An 18,484-nucleotide genomic window follows, 5' to 3' on the forward strand; every position below is an offset into this window, starting at 1 on the left:
AATATGAAACCGGTTCATACATTCAAAAAAAATTGTAAACAAAACTATTGTTCATGATTTTTTTTGAGAAAATCAAAAATTTCAAAAAAAAGTTTGTCAATTTGAAAAACTGTTCACTGATTCAAAAGTATTTTATGTCTAGGATTTGATTAGGTTTTTGAAAGTCTTTATATGTCTTGGCGTTGGGAGTAGTTCATGGTCAATGAGATTTGTTTTTAAAGTTTTAAACGTTCCGTTGCGCAACATAGTGACAAGTGTGGCATGCACTGGCAAACTCATAGCCTTCAGATTTACCACGTCGAGTGCATTATGATCACGTGACCATCACGACCATCATCGCCTAGGGTGAGAAAAAAAATGGCAACATGGTGAACCACTATGTTAAAATAGAGTACGCTCATATATCAGGATATTGAGTCATACTTATTTGGTTAGCCATAATTTTTTTATCTCCGGTTGCAACGCACGGGCATATTTGCTAGTACAACTTATATATCTGATGTATGTGCATCTTATGGAACATATGAATATGAAATTTAAAAGTATTTAAATTAATAATTTTTATCGGGTAACCCATGGGTACAAACTTATACCCATGTCCTGCCCATCACTAATCGGGTTACCCATCGGGCTTACCCATGGGTAAAGATGACGACCCATACCCTACCCATTCGGGTCGGGTGCCCATGGGCACGGCCACCCATGGGTCAGATTGCCGGGTTGAGCCGGCACAGATTCACCATGCAATTGAGGAAACATATCCCGCTTCACCAAGCTAATCATCACCGCCAGTGGCGGGCTGCTGGGAACATATGAGATCCCTGTTTCTCTAGCTCACCAAGCGGATGGCGGAACACCCATACGCCGAGCAGAAGCGCCAGGTGGTCATCGACAAGCTTTAGCAGCTCCAATGGGTTTGCTCAGATCTCAGATGGAGATGAAAGCTGCTTGGCTGGCGAGGACGACCTCGTGCTCGACAGGTGTCATGTTGAGGACGGCCGCGTTCTCGTCGCTGGAGCGGCCAGATGAGACGGCGGTGTTCTCGTCGGTATATCAGCCAGGCGAGATGCCATGGAGGGCAGGCAGCACAGCAGCTACGAGCGCAACGGACCAACCACGACGAGGCGATGGCGCAGCCCTTGACAAGACCAACGAGCACTAGTTTATTTTTAGCCCGGGGATTTGAAGCCAATTTGCCCAGGGACAGTTGTCCCCGGCCACGGGTGGCAGTTTCTACCCAGGAATCAGGCGGGGATCCCGGACTATTCCCCCACAACCAAAGATGCCCTGGAGTCGAAAATACAACACTTGCAACATATGTGCAGCAGCAAACATTAGACTGAAATATCAGTTCAGCAGGCAAAAACTATCAAACACTAATGCCCCTTTTGCAAGAGCAACGAAAACACTGAAACCAAAGCACAAGATCTGGTTCGGATCCCAAAATTATGTTTTCGTTACACTGATGTTTAGGATAGTTTCCCTTATTATTCATAAAATCTGCAAGATTGATAAGACTTTATGACAACTGTACCTACAGTTGCATTCTGCCCAACGACGAAACAGTCACAGCAATGTTACCCCTCATCGATGCACGCTGCATTTCACTCAGACCTCAAACATGACGCTGAACCTGGTAGCAAGAGGAATGGATATGATGGCAGCACCCAGAGCGACGCCAAATATACGGTGTGAGATGGAGAACGTAGCGCTCAGCTGTGGCTTCTTCAGAGGAAGATGGGGAGACAGTGGGCGGTTCGCAACAGGAGCAGACAGGGGACGACTTGTATGTAGGGATCGGTTTCCAGATGGAGGAATCTTCTGTCGCAGAGCTCCTAAGGGAGAAGATGTGTAGCTCCTTGCTTGCCCAATGCTTGAGGAGTGTCTAAGGCCATCCATGTTGTTGAAAGACGAGTTGGAGGTACCAAAGGCACCTGAAGATAAAGGCAACAAATGTGACCGGTCTTGTTAGAAAAGTAAACCACAGAGAAGAATAGCAAGAATGATGAAAACAATGTTGATAATAGTATAGTACCATTTACACATGGCAATTGCATGCCAAAGATTTATGAACTAAAAACATGGGTGTTCTTCAGTAAACAACAAACTGACTTACAAACCCACATATGCAGATAAAAATGAGATATAGATGCATTCTCTTATAACACACCAATCAAACCACTCTATCTAATATTCTTTCCAGCTTGCACCTCAGCTATTAGTCCATTACACATCCTACAAAAGTACACAACAAGAATGCACTTGAAAGGCACATATGTGCACCCACTACGACCACCTATACAATTGACTTCTGGTGTGTTTGTTTGATATCTTCAAACTATTTCAGAATTCAGAGGTACAAATAACATAGCAAATTCCTCCAAGAGCACTTACCACGGAGAGCAAATGGAGCGTCTCTCAGGGGTGCAAAGCGGGTGTTGCTGTGATACTTGTCCATTCCTGCACAAAGAAGAACCAATACCAATACATGAGCATCAGCACACTTCGGTCATAAAGAAAGTGGTTCTTTGTCTACTGAGCTTGGAAAGATCAGATTCATGTGCATACTGCTAAATGCCAATACCAACTGAAACCGCTGAGTTCTATTTATTGAAATACAGATAAAATGATGCATTTTAACGAATTTCCAGTAAACCCCGAAATTAAGGGTGCCATAAGCCAGCTGTCCAGATAAGCTACAGCGAAAATAAGCTAGTGAAATTAGTGATCACCTGCTTGGAAAGACTTATGGATACAAATTTGTTGTCTATGGTGAATGGTGGAGTCTTAAATACCCTAGACTAATTTGTTTGGTGTTTAACAGATGAAATTCTTGCTTTGGACTGGCAGGTTCACAAGTAAGACAAAAAAATACAAAAACAGAAAGCCCCATCCACTAGACCAACAAGAAATTAGCCACTCAGTAACTACGTGGATTTGCGAAAAATCCTCTCAATCTGTTACCGGCATTACACTCAACATCTGTACTACCTCAATCAAGAATTCGGTACAACACACACGCATCTGAAATAAACTCATCACATAATAGATTTTCACCATCTACCATCAATCAATTCGCAAATTTACTGACCGCTTCATAGGTTTGGCTCATTACATAAGACATGAAATCACCGTAGAAATCCTTCTCGATCCACACAAAAAACCACTGAACAAGCAGAATCCTTATGGCGCTACGGGACGGCCCTAATTCTGAAAGGGGGGGAGGGAATCATGCGCAGATCTGTCCACACCTGTAAGTGGAGGGAGGGGCGGAGGGAAGTGGATGCCGACGTGGATCGGCGCCGTCGCGGAGGGAGGCGATCTGGGGTAGGGAGGGAAGGGGTGGAGCGACCACTTGAGAAGCTCGCTAACCCTAAGCGGCAGTCTCTGGATGGTCGCGGAGAAGAAGGGGAAGGTTGATTCGCGGGATGGGGATTGGAACGCTATGAAGAAGAAATCCACGTACGCGTACCCGAACCAAACGAGGATCACAAGCAGGCAGGCATAAGAAACCAAAAAAAAAAAGGGACGCAGAGAATGGAAGATCCATACCTTCCTCCGCGTTGCTGCGGGGAGCGGAAGCTCGGTGAAGATTTGGGGACGAACGAGACGACGGCGACGGAGACGTCGGCTGCTTCCCTTCCGTACCGCTTGGACGAAGGAAGATGCACGATGGGATGGGGAGGCGATAGATGGCTGGCTGGGCTTAAAACAAAGTGAAGACAATTGGGCTGGGCAGCGCAGCTGAGGGAAACTAGGCCCATGTATGGACGAGGCCTCGCCTCTCCAGCTGCTTGGAGTTACCCCTAAAAAAAAAAGCTGCTTGGAGTTGGGTAGCCTCATGAGAAAAAAAACCAAAGCTGTTTGGAGTTGGGGGTTTCGTTAATTTCGGGTAGGAAACGCTGTCCTGTGGACCCGCCCAGTGTCGGTAGCGGAGTTTGGAAGGTAAAACCCCAAACAGAAGGAAAGAAAAGGAGAGAATTCCTTCTATGACACTACTCCTAAAATATAATGCCTTATGTGACACTCCCAACTTTTTGCTTCCTTCTATGGCCACTTGTGTAAAATTTATGCCTCACATGACACTCTAGTGTATTTTTAGAGCTAACGCTGTCAACTTTTCACATGCAAAGTCACTTTTGCCCCTGGTGCAATGTGTGACAAAAAATACAAGAAATATTGTTGTACTATGTACTATGTAATATTGTTGTACTAATTCAAAAAAAATTAAAAAAATCGGCAAAACCTCCCCTATATTTTGATGCCATATCCCTTGCACACAGTTTACATGTATATAATCGATTGAACAATTTTCAACAAGTGCCATAAGCAACCAGATTCACACATATAAGTCACCAATAGTTCACATATGTCAGACTAAAGGACTTCCAAAAGAACCGTCATATCACAGGAACTCCAAAAGAACCATTACATCAATGGAAGAGCATAGACGCATATGAAATTACAGGCTGAGCCTTCTTTTGCTTCTTGTGCTCATAGCAGGGCTAGGAGGATTAAACTTTCTGCTCCTTGTGCCCATTGCTGGGCTGTCAAGTGGCACCGGAATCTTCTCAGCAACCTTCTTTTTCGTCTTGGCATTCTCAATGGAGCCAGTTTTTGATCTGCACATGCGTGTATGGAAATAGTAAGTTTAGGGCAATAATGACAGCATAAAGTTTATGGCAGTAGCAAGTTTATTGCAGTAATGACATAAGCAAATTTATGGCAGCAGTAAGTTTAGAGCAGCAGCAACAACAAATTTATGGCAGCAATAAGTTTAGAGCAGCAACAAGTTTATGGCAGTAGCATAATACATCAAGTTTATGGCAGCAAGTAATACAGAAAAGTACCTCTTTGAACCTCCAGATTCAGTGTTGTCATGTTTTCTCTTTTTCTTAGTTGTAGTTTCCAAGCTTTGGCTATAATGAGAAAGAAACAACTTAGAACATAAACTGAGTTTTCATACTCACTGGCAGAAGTGTATAAGTGCTAACCTTGGTGGTGGAAAAAGCATCCTTGTTGGTGCTCCATCCTCGCAAGGCACAATGGATTGGGCTGTTTTGCTAGTCTTTGCCCTCTTCTTTGGTGGTTCTCTACATGAGCAATAGGAAAAGTTGTTAAGACATGTAGTTGCAAACAAAAATAATAAGAGAAGCAAGAAAGAGTAATCTATATTACCTAATAGCCAACATTGCAGCAATGTCATCAGGGTTACCCTTCTTACAGTTGTGCCAATGATGCCCATATTCCTTACAAATTGGACATAAGTGCTTGCCCTTTTTTCTTTTCTTGTCACTACAACCTTTATATCTCTCAGTTTTAGGCCTGCCAGCTGTAGCTTTAAGTAGTGGTGGATGCATGAAAAATCCATGGTCAGATTTAGGCCATTGGCTCTTGTCAGGCATAGCAGGGATCAGGTTGGAATAGGCTGCTCTAAATTTTTCAATGGAATAATACAAATCAACGTAATTCTTTATGTGAGCATCGCTAAGTGACGTGATGAATGCAAGAGCATGTTCTCAAGGAAGACCACAAACTTGCCATTGTCGACATGAACATGTTCTATTTTGCAAGTTAACAATAAACCTAAAAACCGTTGCCTCCTAATGCAACCACTTCAGCCACTTCTTCTGAGCATTCTACCACCTCCAAGTTGAATTCTCTAGTCAATGCATTTAACTTCTTCATTATGTGGGGTAGAATCAATCCATCTAACTTCTTTGCTACTTTTCTCCTATCATTCCACAAGATCATAATCAACTGCCTTGCCTTGTCCAAGAAATCGTCCAAGTTCAATGACTTGTGGTGCTTGATCCAATTGTTAAAGCACTCTGCCAAGTTGTTGGTTACATAGTCCACCTTGCATATGGTCGAGAACTGACTCCTAGACCACAACCTATTGTGCCACTTCCTAATATATGCTGTTGCGGCTGGCTTTACTGCCTCCATTGCAGCCCAATTCTTGTCAAATATATATGGGTTCCATGAGTAAGCAGCTGACCATAGGTGGTCGTCAAATATTTTTCCAGTAAACTTCTTCTTGAAGTTGCTCACCAAGTGGAACATACATTCTCTATGTTCTGCCTCCGGGAAGACTTCTTTTACCCCTGTCATCACTGCTTGGCCAGCATCAGTGCATATGGCTAAACCTGTTGGTGATCCTATTGCCTGTCTTAGCAACTGCATGAACCAGATCCAATTTTCATTTGTTTCAGAGTCAAAAATTCCAAAGCAAATTGGATACATCCAATTATGGCCATCCACTGCAGTAGCACTAGCCAATTGCCCCTTGAATCTGCCTGTCATAAAGGTGCTGTCCACAGCCAAATATGGTCTGCAACCACTAAGAAATCCATCTATGCAAGGTTTGAGAGCAACAAAAATTCTTCTAAACCTTTTTTTACCATTTATGGTATGATGGTCGATCTGCACTATGCTATTAGGGCAGCAACTTTCAACTTGTGCTTTAAACCTATACAAGTTGTTAAAACTACTATCCCAATCACCGTATAGTTGCTTCAAGGCTAGCAGCTTACCCATATAGACTCTCTTGTAGTGGATTTTGATCTTGTAGTGTTCTTTCAGCTTTTTTCGCAATTCCATTGCTCCTAGAGTTGCATCTTCAATGAGCCAATCTTTCACCTTCTCACATATCCAGAGCTTAGTTGCGTTCTTCACTTTCTTTTTCCTTTTCGTACTAGAACAATCATGCTCAAAAGGTTTCTTTTTCACCTACAAAAGAGGAATACAAGTAAGCTAAAATCTCCTCAACATTTATGCAAGATATATTCAGAAATAAGTACGGTTAGACAATTACCATTACAGTGCGCCTATCAGCTGTTGTAGAAGCATGTATCCTCCATGGGCAATCATCTTCATCTCTTCTTTTACAATAGGCCCTTAACCTACGTTGTGTGCTCTTCTCTGTGTTATACTCAAAGTCACGTTTGACTGCATGCTGAGAAAGAGCCAACTTAAACACCTCCATATTGGGATATGTGGATCCTACAGTCATTGGAGGGTCTTGTTGGTCATACTCTATATTTGGGGCATGATCTAGCTCATGCAACTCCTCCTCCTCTACTTCAGGCTCCTCCTCGCTCCCATCCTCGCTCCCATCCTTGCTCCCATCCTCGCTCTCATCCTCAGAAACATTGGTTTTGTCTTTCTCTTTACCAGAAAAAAGAACCAATTTTGGAGGTATAGGTTCTTTCTCCAAATACATTTTCTCCTCATCAATACCAACATGCTCATTCTGCGGGATTGGGTTGCAAAGATAACTATCATCGGCCTCTTTTGTGTTGTTGTCTGCTTGAACATCTGTCCAATCCTCGGCGATAGGCTCATATACTTCTTTGGAGGGATCACAGTATGCAATCAACATATGCACTACCTTTTCTGGATCCATCCTGCAAATCACAGAGAAATACATAAACATTGCTACTAAATCTCATACAACAATCGATTAGTAAGAAAATACAATTTTGAAAGTGGGGGTCACGAAGCACTCACCCTTCTTGCCAATCTGCCCAAGCCGACCAGCCCAAATCGGTGCGTTGCTCGCCCTCCGCGCCTCCAGGTCCACCCTCTACGCCTCCAGGTCCGCCCTCCGCGCCTCCAGGCCTGCCCTCTTCCGCCCCGCCTTGCCTGCCCTCTGCCGCCCCGCCTTGCCCGCCCTCGGCCGCCCCGCCTTGCCCGCCCTCGGCCGCCTCGCCGCCTGGTTCTCCTTCAGCCGCCGCTTGCTCCATGGCGCTCTCGGCCGCCGCGCTTCCGGTGACACAGCCGCGCCGCCGCTGCTAGGGTTTCACCCCGACGCGTGAGGTGCAGGCTCGGGGTGAGAAAGGCTGGTGCTAGCGATAAGGTGAGGAAGGCTGTGGTGCTCGATCGAGTCAAACGGGGGCAATTTGGTCCAGACGGGTTAAAAGTGACGGAACGATGTAACAGAACCGACGGCAGTGTCATGTGAGGCATAAATTTTACACAAGAGGTCACATGAGGAAGCAAAAAAATGGAAGTGTCACATAAAGCATCAAATTTAAGAGTAATGTCATAGAAGGAATTCTCTCAAAGAAAAGGGACGCAAAGAAATGACGCGGAAAATTCCGCAGGGCCAAACCAAAGGAACCGAGACGCGCAACGCCCACACTGCGCTCCTCTGATCTGCGCTCGTCTTCCTCCTCACACCACTTCCTCCCAATCCCCCCGTGCTCTGATTCCAACCCTAGCGCCCGCCATTTGATGCGGCGGCGCCCGCCATGTCGTCCTGGGGCCTGGGCTGGAAGCGCAGCTCCGAGATCTTCCACCTCACCCTCGACTACGGCGACTTCGCCGACGAGCCCGATCAGGACCCCTCCTCGCCCCCGGCCCCGCCCCCGCAGTCCCCCACCGCCGCCTCGCCCACCGCCTCCTCCTCGCCCGTCGCTACCATGAACGGCGACCTCGGCTTCCGCATCGAGCTCGACTGGTCCACCAGCGACGACGAGGACCAGGTCGCGCTGCGCCTCCAGTCCCAGCTCATGGTCGCGCTGCCCCCGCCCCACGACGTCGTCTGCGTCGATCTCAAGCCCGCCGACGAAGGGGACGACGTGGGGGTGGAGATGCGGGTCGTCAGGAGACGGGAGGCGCTGCGCTCGGTGCGGGTCGCGCGGGCGCTGGGCTCCACGCAGAGCACCGGCGACGGCGCCGTTGTCCTCGCGCGCCTCATCAGATCCAACCTCGCGCCCGCACCGGCTGCTGATGGAGCCGTCGCCGCAGGGGTGCCCGTGCTCGCCGACCACTGGCGCTCCGTCGCGGTGCTCAGCCTCTGCAACTGCGGCCTCATGGTCAGTCCATTCCTTCCTCTCTCACTCCCACACATTCGAATTCCTTGTCGTTTTCCATGCGCGCGTGATTAATGTAGATACGGGAAGTGCCACCGTGGGTTTGGGATTTGTGTAGAAGCTCCTGGGCGCTGTGTTTGGATGCTTGCTCTGCACTGGTCTGCTTTTGGTTGTAGAGATTCTGATCAGGTTTAACCTCGCGCACGGGTGTATAGCTTGGCGCCATGTTACTGTGCTTTGTGGTGAGCACATGCAGCATGCTGATGGCGTGTGAACATTTCTTGGTCATATGTGGCTGTTAGCTTTTACTAGAAACCCTGCTGTTCCAGCGTGAAATTCAGCATCACATGTTGTGTAATGACTGGTGGTGTGGAATCATGTCTGATCTAGCTGTCTGTTTGATGCTTAATGTTGATCATTTTGTAGGAAGATGCCTGTTCTGCGCATTCAGTATTGAACAATCAAACCTAACATTTGCAGTAGGACAGCTTCTGGACTTTTTTGTCTAATGAGTGAGATCTTATAGTTAACGTGCCAATTATCTTAACGTGCCAATTATCTTATTAATCCTGAGCTTACGACCCCTTAGTGCCTTCAATGCGTTATTAACAGTTTCACTAGTGTTGCCGACTGTGACTTGTTACGTGCTTCTCAATTTTGAAATACTATTTGTTATCTTTTTGTCGGCTGCAAGGCTATGAAATTTGAGACTGATTGGCATCCAAAGGCAACTCTAACCATGAAATGTTATATGAAAACTTGGCAGGTGCTTCCGGTTGAACTAACTCGCCTTTCATTTCTTGAGAAGCTATATATTGACAACAATAAATTGTCAGTTTTGCCACCTGAAGTTGGTGACTTGAAGAACTTGAAAGTGCTTACAGTTGACAACAACATGCTAGTTTCTGTCCCTGGTTAGTGATCACACCTTTAATTCATTAATAACTCTAAAATTAGTGTTTACAGCTTTGTAGTATCTCAAGACTTCTTGCCATTCAAGGTTATGCATATCAACTGTCCTTGCAATGATCTAAGCTTTCTCACCTCCTTTACCAAGCAGTAGAACTGCGGCAATGTGTTTTGCTGGAGGAATTGTCACTAGAACACAACAAGCTTGTCCGCCCATTATTGGATTTCAGGTTATTAAATATTACTTATAGAGGTTTTTTTTTTTTCTGTAGCTTCTATTAATTTGTGCTATTTTCCTCACGATTCATTGTCGATTTCCCGCAGGTCAGTGCCTAAGCTCCGTGTATTGCGCTTGTTCGGAAATCCCCTAGAGTTTCTTCCAGAAATTTTGCCGCTGCATAACCTTAGACATCTCACACTTGCAAATATTAGAATTGATGCACTTGAAAGTCTTAAGTCTGTCACTGTGGAAATAGAGGTAGATAAACTATCTTGGAATTCTATCATTCTGCTAGCTAGGTCATCTCATTACTTGCAACTCTTTTCTTGACAAGTTTGCCTTTGGGTTTTGTTTCCAGACTGAGAACTATTCCTACTTCATTGCGGCCAGGCACAAACTTAGTGCCTTCTTTTCGCTTGTTTTCCGGTTCTCTTCCTGTCACCACCCTTTGCTGGCCTCTGCGTTGGCCAAAATAATGGAAGATCGTACCAATCAAGTTGCCATTAGCAAAGAAGAAAATGCTGTCAGACAGCTTATCAGCATGATAAGCAGTGATAATCGTCACGTGGTACCTACTCAACCCTGAACATCCATATATTTGATGAATTTTGTGAAAATAGTTGTATATTTCAGGCATACCATATTTTTTTTGTTTCAATAATTGACAATCACCTTTTCAGGTTGAGCAAGCATGCCTTGCTCTTTCGTCACTAGCGTCAGATATTTCATCAGCAATGCAGCTGATTAAGTGTGATATTATGAAGCCTATAGAAGCTGTACTGAAATCATTTGATGATGAAGAATTAATATCAGTGTTGCAAGTCGTGGTCACGTTAACTTTTGTTTCTGATCACGTTGCTCAAAAGATGTTGAGAAAAGATGTGCTCAAGTCACTGAAAGCACTTTGTGCACACAAGAACTCTGAGGCAAGATGATCTGGATTTAGACTCTGGTTGATGGTTGATATGTTCTTTTGGATAACCACTGGGGGCTCACCGTTATTTGCTTCCTTTTGTTAGGTGCAACGCTTATCTCTATTTGCAGTTGGCAATTTGGCTTTCTGCTTGGAGACTCGTCGCACCCTCATTCACTCTGAGAGCTTACGTGACCTCTTAATTCGCTCTACTTTTTCACAAGAGAAGCGTGTCAGCAAGGCAGCTGCTCGTGCTCTCGCAATTCTAGGTATGTATATTGTTGGTTCCGATTGACTTGTTTTCTCGTGATCAGTCAGTAACCATAACATGTGTTGATGTGTTTGTGGATCTCTTTAGGGGAGAACGAGAACTTGCGTCGCGCAATAAGAGGGAGACCAGTTGCAAAGAAGGGTCTGCGCATTCTTTCAATGGATGGTGGTGGCATGAAGGGCCTTGCAACTGTCCAAATGCTAAAACAGATAGAGCAAGGAACTGGGAAGCACATACATGAAATGTTTGACCTCATATGTGGTACATCAACAGGTGGCATGCTTGCGATGGCTCTTGGAATCAAGCAGATGAGTTTGGATCAGTGTGAAGAGATATATACAAAACTTGGTGAATGTTTTTTTGGTTCTTCATGTTTCATTACTTTTTTAATTATATTAACACTAATGTGCTATCAATTAAACTGCTGTTTTTTAGGTAAACTTGTATTTGCGGAACCTGTCCCTAAGGATGAAGCTGCTACATGGAAGGAGAAACTTGATCAACTTTTCAAAAGTTCATCACAGAGTTTTAGAGTGGTTGTACATGGGTCGAAGGTATAAATGAACGATTGAACTTCTTTGTGGTGTTTCATGTTCTGCAGTGTGGTGAGGTGGTGACTAAGAGATTTTAATTACAGCACAGCGCAGATCAATTCGAGAGGTTACTAAAGGAAATGTGTGCTGATGATGACGGTGACCTTCTAATAGAGTCTTCTGTGAAAGGCATTCCGAAGGTTTTTGCTGTATCAACTTTAGTCAGCGCCATGCCTGCCCAACCATATATATTCCGGAACTATCAGGTTCTTTTTATCCTCCATTATTGCTCTATCGTTTTCAATTCCAACTGTAGTTTGTACAGCTGTATGCTGGGACTATTTAGTTATCAAAATTGAAATCAGAAAGAAAGATACAAAGTATTATTTAGTAGTATTACTTTAGCTATCAGCGTCCTCGTGCTACCGTTCTCTGTCTTCTCTTTTTATGTTTTGTGTCATATGATAATCTGATAATGTATTCCAGTATCCACCCGGCACTCTGGAGGTATCACCAGGAATGGCAGAAAGTCCATGTACTGGCGCAGTTGGAACGGTTGTTTCTGGTGCACCAGTTGGGATTAAACGTGGAGCTTTTATGGGGAGCTGCAAGCATCACGTATGGGAAGCCATAAGAGCATCATCTGCAGCTCCATATTATCTGGATGATTTCTCTGATGGTAAACATTCCTAAACTCGCTATTGAAGTTAATTTGTGCAAGAATTAGTATGTCTCTATTATCTTGAGCATGTACCTCTGACTCATTTATCTTGTTTACTGTTTTCTTCCTCTTTTTTTTTCTTATCAGATGTAAATCGCTGGCAAGATGGAGCTATTGTAGCGAACAATCCCACGATCTTTGCAATAAGAGAAGCACAACTTTTGTGGCCTGATACGAGAATAGATTGCCTAGTTTCAATAGGGTGTGGCTCAGTTCCAACTAAGGTAATACGCGTCATAGTTCTTGAATTTGCTGCTTCAACAACTTCATCATTAAAATATTCAATGTTGTGCGATAGGTATCCATGTGCAACCAGTTCTTTACTAGATTGGTACTTTCCTTTTTCCTGTGGGAAATTACGTTTCCTATTCTACAAATATTAGAATATCACGCAACAGAGCACTTGGCTTGTAAATTTTATGGTTAAGGTCTAATTATTTTCAATTAATGCAGGATTTTCCGTTAAGTGGCATTCTAAGTAATTTATCAGTCTAACCTGCTCTGTATTTAGTGATCACAGATCTCCCTCTTCCAGAAATAACAAATCAAGGCATAAATGTACTATGAGGAAACACCTAAGTCATCCAAGAGGAATACTGATTGCTTGTAAATTTACTATGCGTAGATTCCAGTGAACTTCGATCTGAGATATATACCTTTAGCACACTGTTCTCATAGAATTCTGTTCTTTGTCTTCATCTAGAGCCGGAGAGGTGGATGGCGCTACTTGGACACTGGGCAAGTTTTAATAGAAAGTGCATGCTCAGTGGAGAGAGTGGAAGAAACTTTGGATACACTGATACCTATGCTTCCTGAGATGCAATATTTCCGCTTTAATCCAGGTAATCTAACTTTCAAGGAAGCTGTACGTTTGACCCATATCAACATAACCATAAGTATTTTTTAGTCATTTTGGCACTTTTAGAGTAATGATCTTGGATATTCAAATGAGTGAAAGATCTTGTTATGTTGTCAGTTGATGACCGGTGTGGTATGGAGTTAGATGAGACTGACCCGGCTGTCTGGCTAAAGTTGGAGGCTGCAACCGAAGAGTACATTCAGAAAAATTTAGAGGTTTTTAAGAATGTTTGTGAGCTTTTAGTTCCAAGATATCAAGAGGAAGAGAAGTCTTCTGGAATTGTCAAATCCCTGTCATTTTCAAGATTGAGTACATCAAAATCAGGTTTGTCTTATCTACATTCTGGCACCTTCAGGTAACATTTAATGGGATATGGGGTTGAAACATCTTATAATCATCTCTCAGGTTTAAGTGAAAGTAATCCTACCTTGGGATGGAGACGTGTGGTTCTACTTGTAGAGGCTTCATTTAATCCTGATTTTGGAAAGAAGATAAATCATACTCGTTCACTTGAAGTTTTCTGCTCTCAGAATGGTATTAGGCTTACTCTAATGAATAGCACTTCTGGATTTGGAAAGCCAACTACTGCACTCCCAACTCCAATCACCTCTCCCTTGTTTACTGGGAGCTTTCCATCTAGTCCACTTCTGTATAGTCCAGAAGGCACTCAACGGATTGGTCGAATTGACCTAGTTCCGCCGCTTAGCCTGGATGGTCACCCAGCTATGAAGTCATCACCACCAACATCGCCAATAAAGTCATGGCAGCCATCTGGACATGTTCGGTCACTGTATGACAAGTTGCAAAATATGCCTCAGGTTGGTGTGATACACCTGGCTCTTCAAAATGATTCAACTGGTTCGATATTGAGGTACTGTTTGTATATTTTTGTTTAGTTAAACAAGCATTTCTGTACCTGTAGTTCTGGTTATGTGATGCAAAACTTGCTATTGCAGCTGGCAGAATGACGTATTTGTAGTTGCTGAGCCAGGGGAACTTGCAGACAGGTTTCTGCAGTGTGTCAAAACAAGCTTGTCTACCATGCTGCATGGGTCTAAAAGAAAGGGTGCATATTCTGTTTCAAAGATTTCATGCTTGTCTGAGTTAGTTGCAGAATGGCCATCATTTGAAATCGGTGGGATACATCACCGCTATATAGGGCGCCAAACACAAGTAGGAACTGCCTTTTCCTTTTCTTTGTTTCCTGGACAGGTCATTGGGTATGCTAAGTTTCCTTGTCACAGGTGATGGAAGATAACCAAGAAATTGGTGCCTATATGTTCAGGAGGACAGTGCCTGCTTGTCACATGTCACCTGAAGATGTTCGCTGGATGGTAAGCCATTATGGGTAGATTGCACTTCTTTTGAACTAGCCTTCATATGTCCATAGATAGGAACTGTTGTACAAAATGCTTACAGTGGAATGTAGTTAATTATGAAATGCAAGAGTATCTCCAACTAAAATCTGTATACATTATTGCTAGTTGATTCCTCAAATCAACTAGGAATACGGGGTCAAACATGCATATTTTTTCATGGAACCGTTATCAAAAGTTGACATGGTAAATGTACAGCTGACTCGAAAGATTTGTCATGAACCAGATTGTAGCGAAACATTGGTGGTTGGCAATGTTGTGGCAAAGAGGCACTGTTCACGTATAAGACATTGCAGGGGAATGGGTATATTCACACCAGCCAAATATGGGTGGACCTAGAGCGGAAATAACCCAGTATCACAGTACGCATCACACGTCACCTAAAGTAGGGGTGTTAGATACTAAATAAAATATATCAAGAAAATCTATTTTGACCTGCTTTCCTCTGCACCCTGGTAGCATAACCTGGGTGCACCCAGAAATATGTGTTGCGGGACAGATGTACTCTTTCAATAGCTGCCATATCGTAGCGTCTTCTTTCTGTTTGCATGTTTTCTACAATGCATATCCATAGTTCACGGCCCTCTTGATTTGTTACCTTAAACTCATATTTTTGGCTCAGGTTGGAGCATGGAGGGAGAGGATTATTGTGTGCAGTGGCAAGTATGGTTTTGTTCATGGCCTCATCAAGGCATTCGTAGATTCTGGTGCCAAAGCAGTCATCTCGTCATCTGTCGAGCCTCCCGATTCCCAGGCAATCGCATACCATGGGATGGATGTAAGTGGAAGCCTCGAGAATGGGAAGTTTGTCATTGGGGATGATGAAGCTGACGAGTCGGAGCCTGAACCTGTTAGCCCTATAAGTGACTGGGAAGACAGCGATGCTGAGAAAAACGGTGAAGGCAACAAAGATATTGATGAAGAAGAGTACTTGGCTCAGTTTATCTGCCTCTTGTACGACAAGTTGTTCCGTGAGGGAGTCACAGTGGACACTGCTCTTCAACATGCACTCCGAGCACATCCTAGGTTGAAGTACAGCTGCCATCTACCAAATGTTTCGTAGTTAGTGATATTCACAACCCATACAAAAATATGAAATTGATAATACTAGAAAAAAAATAATGATCGTGTGGATTCGTAATGGGGTTATAGAATTTTTTTTACGAGGAAGGGGTTATAGAGTTTATACTCGTGTTCATTGTGCAGGCGGAGGTAGGTGAATGTTCCCCGATTGAATCTTTTGGCGAATGCCGTTGTAAAACTGTAGTACATAGAGCATGTACCGATGGAGACTAATAGGAAAGCAAATGAAATAAATGTTGAAGGCTTTGTACTGTGGTAGTGTTTCTGTTGAGATTCAAGTGCCTGCGGTCTTATTGTTGAATTTTGGGTTTTAGGTTTTGTGATTTCTTCGTTCTCAGCAAATGTGGCAAAAAGAAATACTGTCTGGATTTCATTTTCCTTTTATTTCTTTATTCTTTAATCTTGTGTTTTTTGGTTTAGCTGATTCGAGGTGCTTGTAGAAACTAGATCCAGTTGTAGGCGTTTTGGTGTAGATGCCGGTGAGGAAGAACTGTTGACCGGCACATGTTAGTGTAAGCCACTAATGCCGGCTCAAATATACATGAATGCTTTTTTGATATGCTTCACTTTTATGTGAGGGCACATTTGACACTTCCATTTCTGAGATTTCATTTACAAAAAAGAGAGGTTGAAGCAAGTAAATATATGCACCTACAACTTAAAGCCGGTTACATAGTTGCATAACATTAGCAAGCTGAAGCAAGGTTCTTCTTCTTCCGAATAACATTATATATCAATTGCCTCGGTTCAAGGATGACGCAACGAAACCTGCTCATCAGGTTCAGCAACTACTCAAACCTTTCATGGAGATCAGGTCCTTCACAAAGCAAGGTCAGTGGTTGCACCGTGCCGACCCGAGCAGCTCGTGAATCTCCCGGCTAAGCTCACTCTACCGACCGTAGCAAAACGGACGAGAATCTACACACCCCAAACCGGAATCTCCAAGCATGAGTGATCATGCCTTCTTGGCCACGGCGAAGCCGGTGATGAACTCCCTGACCTCGCCGCTAGCACGGTCCAGCGCCGTCCTCCCGTCGGCGTCCTTGACGTCGTACTTGGCGCCGGCCTTGAGCAGCTCCTCGATCTTGGGCAAGTCGCCCTCGGAGGCGGCCAGAATCAGCAGGATGTCCACCGGGTGGATGCTCTGGTTCAGCAGCGCCTCCATCTTGTCGTAGGTGCCCTCCACCGCCAGCATCCCCATGTAGTTGAAGTACTGCCGCCCATTCTTGTCAGATGCCGAGCGCATGCAGCAATGGAGATTCAGTGACAGTTCAGGGAACGGGTTCTCACCTGCTCCACGTCGTCGCGGTCGAAGTCGTCCCTCGCCTGGCTGCCGTAGATGCCGGCGCCCTCCGCGTCCTTGTTCCCGAACTTGAAGAACCCCACCCTGCCGCTCTCCCTCGCCGGCGCCACCTTGCTCAACAGTGACGGCCGCAGCCACGCTGCGGCGCCGCCCACCTGCGCCGCCCTCAGCCCTCCCCGCGCCGCCCGCGGCGACCTCCACCCCGACGACGAGGACGCCGTCTTGGTCGCGAGCTGGATGGTGCACGGGATGGAGGCCATGGCGCTTTGCTGCTTGTTGGAGCGCGAGCAGGTCTGGGAGCGAGAGGTGGAGAGGAGCAGAGATGTATGCAAGGGAAAGGATAAGCTGCACTGAACTGTTTGGTATACTTTGGTGTGGGTGAAGACTGAAGAGCTCCGAGCATCTCTAACCGACTCAGCGACGAGGAGCAATCGTTGTAACACTTGATCATTGATTAATAAAGCTAGTCTCTCCATACTTCTCTGTGTCCATCTACTTTGCATGTTCGACTACTTCATCTACGACGCTCGCCCTTGCTCCGCAACCTCGGACCGAACTCGCCGGCGGAGTTGCGGAACACGTTATCAGCACGCTTCGCTCCACCAACTTTCCATCAAGCCTGCGTCAAGCCTGCATCAAGCAGGCTTTCATCGTTCACGCGGAGGTATAAGATCCGATCTCTCTTCTTGCAAAAATGGATTCCTCATGTCATCACGATTCCGTTGCGATTAGTCTATTTTTTTTTCAAATTTAATCTACCTATGGTGTGGATTTTCCTTCCAAGAATTGAGTTGACGAATACGTCGCTGACCAATGTCAATGTTCTTGATCAAGAGGGACTTGTTGACTGCATCATACGGGAGTCGGTACAGATCGTGATCCAGATGGTCATAGTACCGCCGCAAAAACACCAGATGTGCCACGTGCCGTTGGGGTTCTGGATGAATGCGACGAAGATCTGCATCCCAAGGCCGGCGTCCAGATGACGCCGTGCCAAGCCATCGACAGCGTCTCCCTGGCCCTGCTGGCCGCGCGCCCTAGCCATCTGCCGACCACGACCCCGCTGGTCGTGCGCGCCGCGCCGCGTCCTGCTGCCACCGTCGCCGTCCCGCTGGCCGGCTCGTCGCCACGCCCCGATGGCCAGCCGTCGCCCCCTGCTGGCGCGTGCTCGCGCACAACCCGCCCCGATGGCTACCCGCCACGCACTGCTGGCGCGTGCTGGCGCGTGCTCGCGCGCAGCCCGCCCTGATGGCCAGCCACCGCGCACTGCTGGCGCGCAGCCCGCCCCGATGGTCGCCACCCGCGCGTCCTGCCGACGTTGCCGTCGCGTGCCGTGCCGCCGCCCTGCCCACTCTGGCGCTAGGAACCCTAGCGCGCCCCTCCACTCGGGTGAGAGCCGGGTGGGCCGGCCAGGCGCTGGCTGCTGGGCCCGGATGGGCCGCGGCCGTGGGGTACTCGCATAACAAAAAAAAATACT

The 18,484-nt window shown here is 45.6% G+C and overlaps 4 protein-coding genes across 6 annotated transcripts; 1 reads left to right on the forward strand and 3 right to left on the reverse strand.

The window, feature by feature from the left end:
- Positions 1-1,409: 1,409 nt before the first annotated feature.
- LOC123044662 (succinate dehydrogenase subunit 3-2, mitochondrial) lies at positions 1,410-3,769 on the reverse strand. Its single transcript, XM_044467474.1, has 3 exons — positions 3,553-3,769; positions 2,395-2,460; positions 1,410-1,934 (listed from the first exon to the last, which is right to left on the reverse strand). The coding sequence occupies exons 2-3, from the start codon at positions 2,456-2,458 to the stop codon at positions 1,609-1,611; spliced, it is 390 nt and encodes a 129-aa protein (XP_044323409.1). The 5' UTR covers positions 2,459-2,460; positions 3,553-3,769; the 3' UTR covers positions 1,410-1,608.
- A 470-nt stretch (positions 3,770-4,239) lies between these two features.
- On the reverse strand, positions 4,240-7,838 carry LOC123041182 (uncharacterized). Of its 3 annotated transcripts, none has more exons than XM_044463869.1 (7): positions 7,513-7,833; positions 6,818-7,409; positions 6,537-6,732; positions 5,179-5,338; positions 4,995-5,093; positions 4,851-4,919; positions 4,240-4,622 (listed from the first exon to the last, which is right to left on the reverse strand). In XM_044463869.1, exons 1-7 carry the CDS (start codon positions 7,746-7,748, stop codon positions 4,463-4,465), a joined length of 1,512 nt encoding a protein of 503 aa, XP_044319804.1. In that variant the 5' UTR covers positions 7,749-7,833; the 3' UTR covers positions 4,240-4,462. The 3 variants fall into 3 exon arrangements, 2 of the variants coding, with proteins under 2 accessions (XP_044319804.1, XP_044319805.1); XM_044463870.1 differs by having other exon boundaries at positions 4,261-4,622; positions 5,179-5,332; positions 7,513-7,834; XR_006418403.1 differs by lacking the exons at positions 4,240-4,622; positions 4,851-4,919 and having other exon boundaries at positions 5,028-5,093; positions 5,179-6,732; positions 7,513-7,838.
- A 256-nt stretch (positions 7,839-8,094) lies between these two features.
- LOC123044663 (phospholipase A I) lies at positions 8,095-15,955 on the forward strand. Its single transcript, XM_044467475.1, has 18 exons — positions 8,095-8,822; positions 9,586-9,733; positions 9,880-9,958; positions 10,053-10,206; positions 10,307-10,516; positions 10,629-10,874; positions 10,968-11,130; positions 11,220-11,480; positions 11,568-11,686; positions 11,770-11,931; positions 12,152-12,344; positions 12,474-12,610; positions 13,090-13,228; positions 13,363-13,569; positions 13,651-14,116; positions 14,202-14,418; positions 14,490-14,579; positions 15,244-15,955. Exons 1-18 carry the CDS (start codon positions 8,256-8,258, stop codon positions 15,682-15,684), a joined length of 3,999 nt encoding a protein of 1,332 aa, XP_044323410.1. The 5' UTR covers positions 8,095-8,255; the 3' UTR covers positions 15,685-15,955.
- A 377-nt stretch (positions 15,956-16,332) lies between these two features.
- Positions 16,333-17,412, reverse strand: LOC123044664 (protein LHCP TRANSLOCATION DEFECT). Its single transcript, XM_044467476.1, has 2 exons — positions 16,995-17,412; positions 16,333-16,917 (listed from the first exon to the last, which is right to left on the reverse strand). Exons 1-2 carry the CDS (start codon positions 17,265-17,267, stop codon positions 16,660-16,662), a joined length of 531 nt encoding a protein of 176 aa, XP_044323411.1. The 5' UTR covers positions 17,268-17,412; the 3' UTR covers positions 16,333-16,659.
- Positions 17,413-18,484: the final 1,072 nt, after the last annotated feature.

This window comes from Triticum aestivum, chromosome 2B (genome assembly GCF_018294505.1).
Source record: "Triticum aestivum cultivar Chinese Spring chromosome 2B, IWGSC CS RefSeq v2.1, whole genome shotgun sequence".
Classification (NCBI taxonomy): domain Eukaryota; kingdom Viridiplantae; phylum Streptophyta; class Magnoliopsida; order Poales; family Poaceae; genus Triticum; species Triticum aestivum.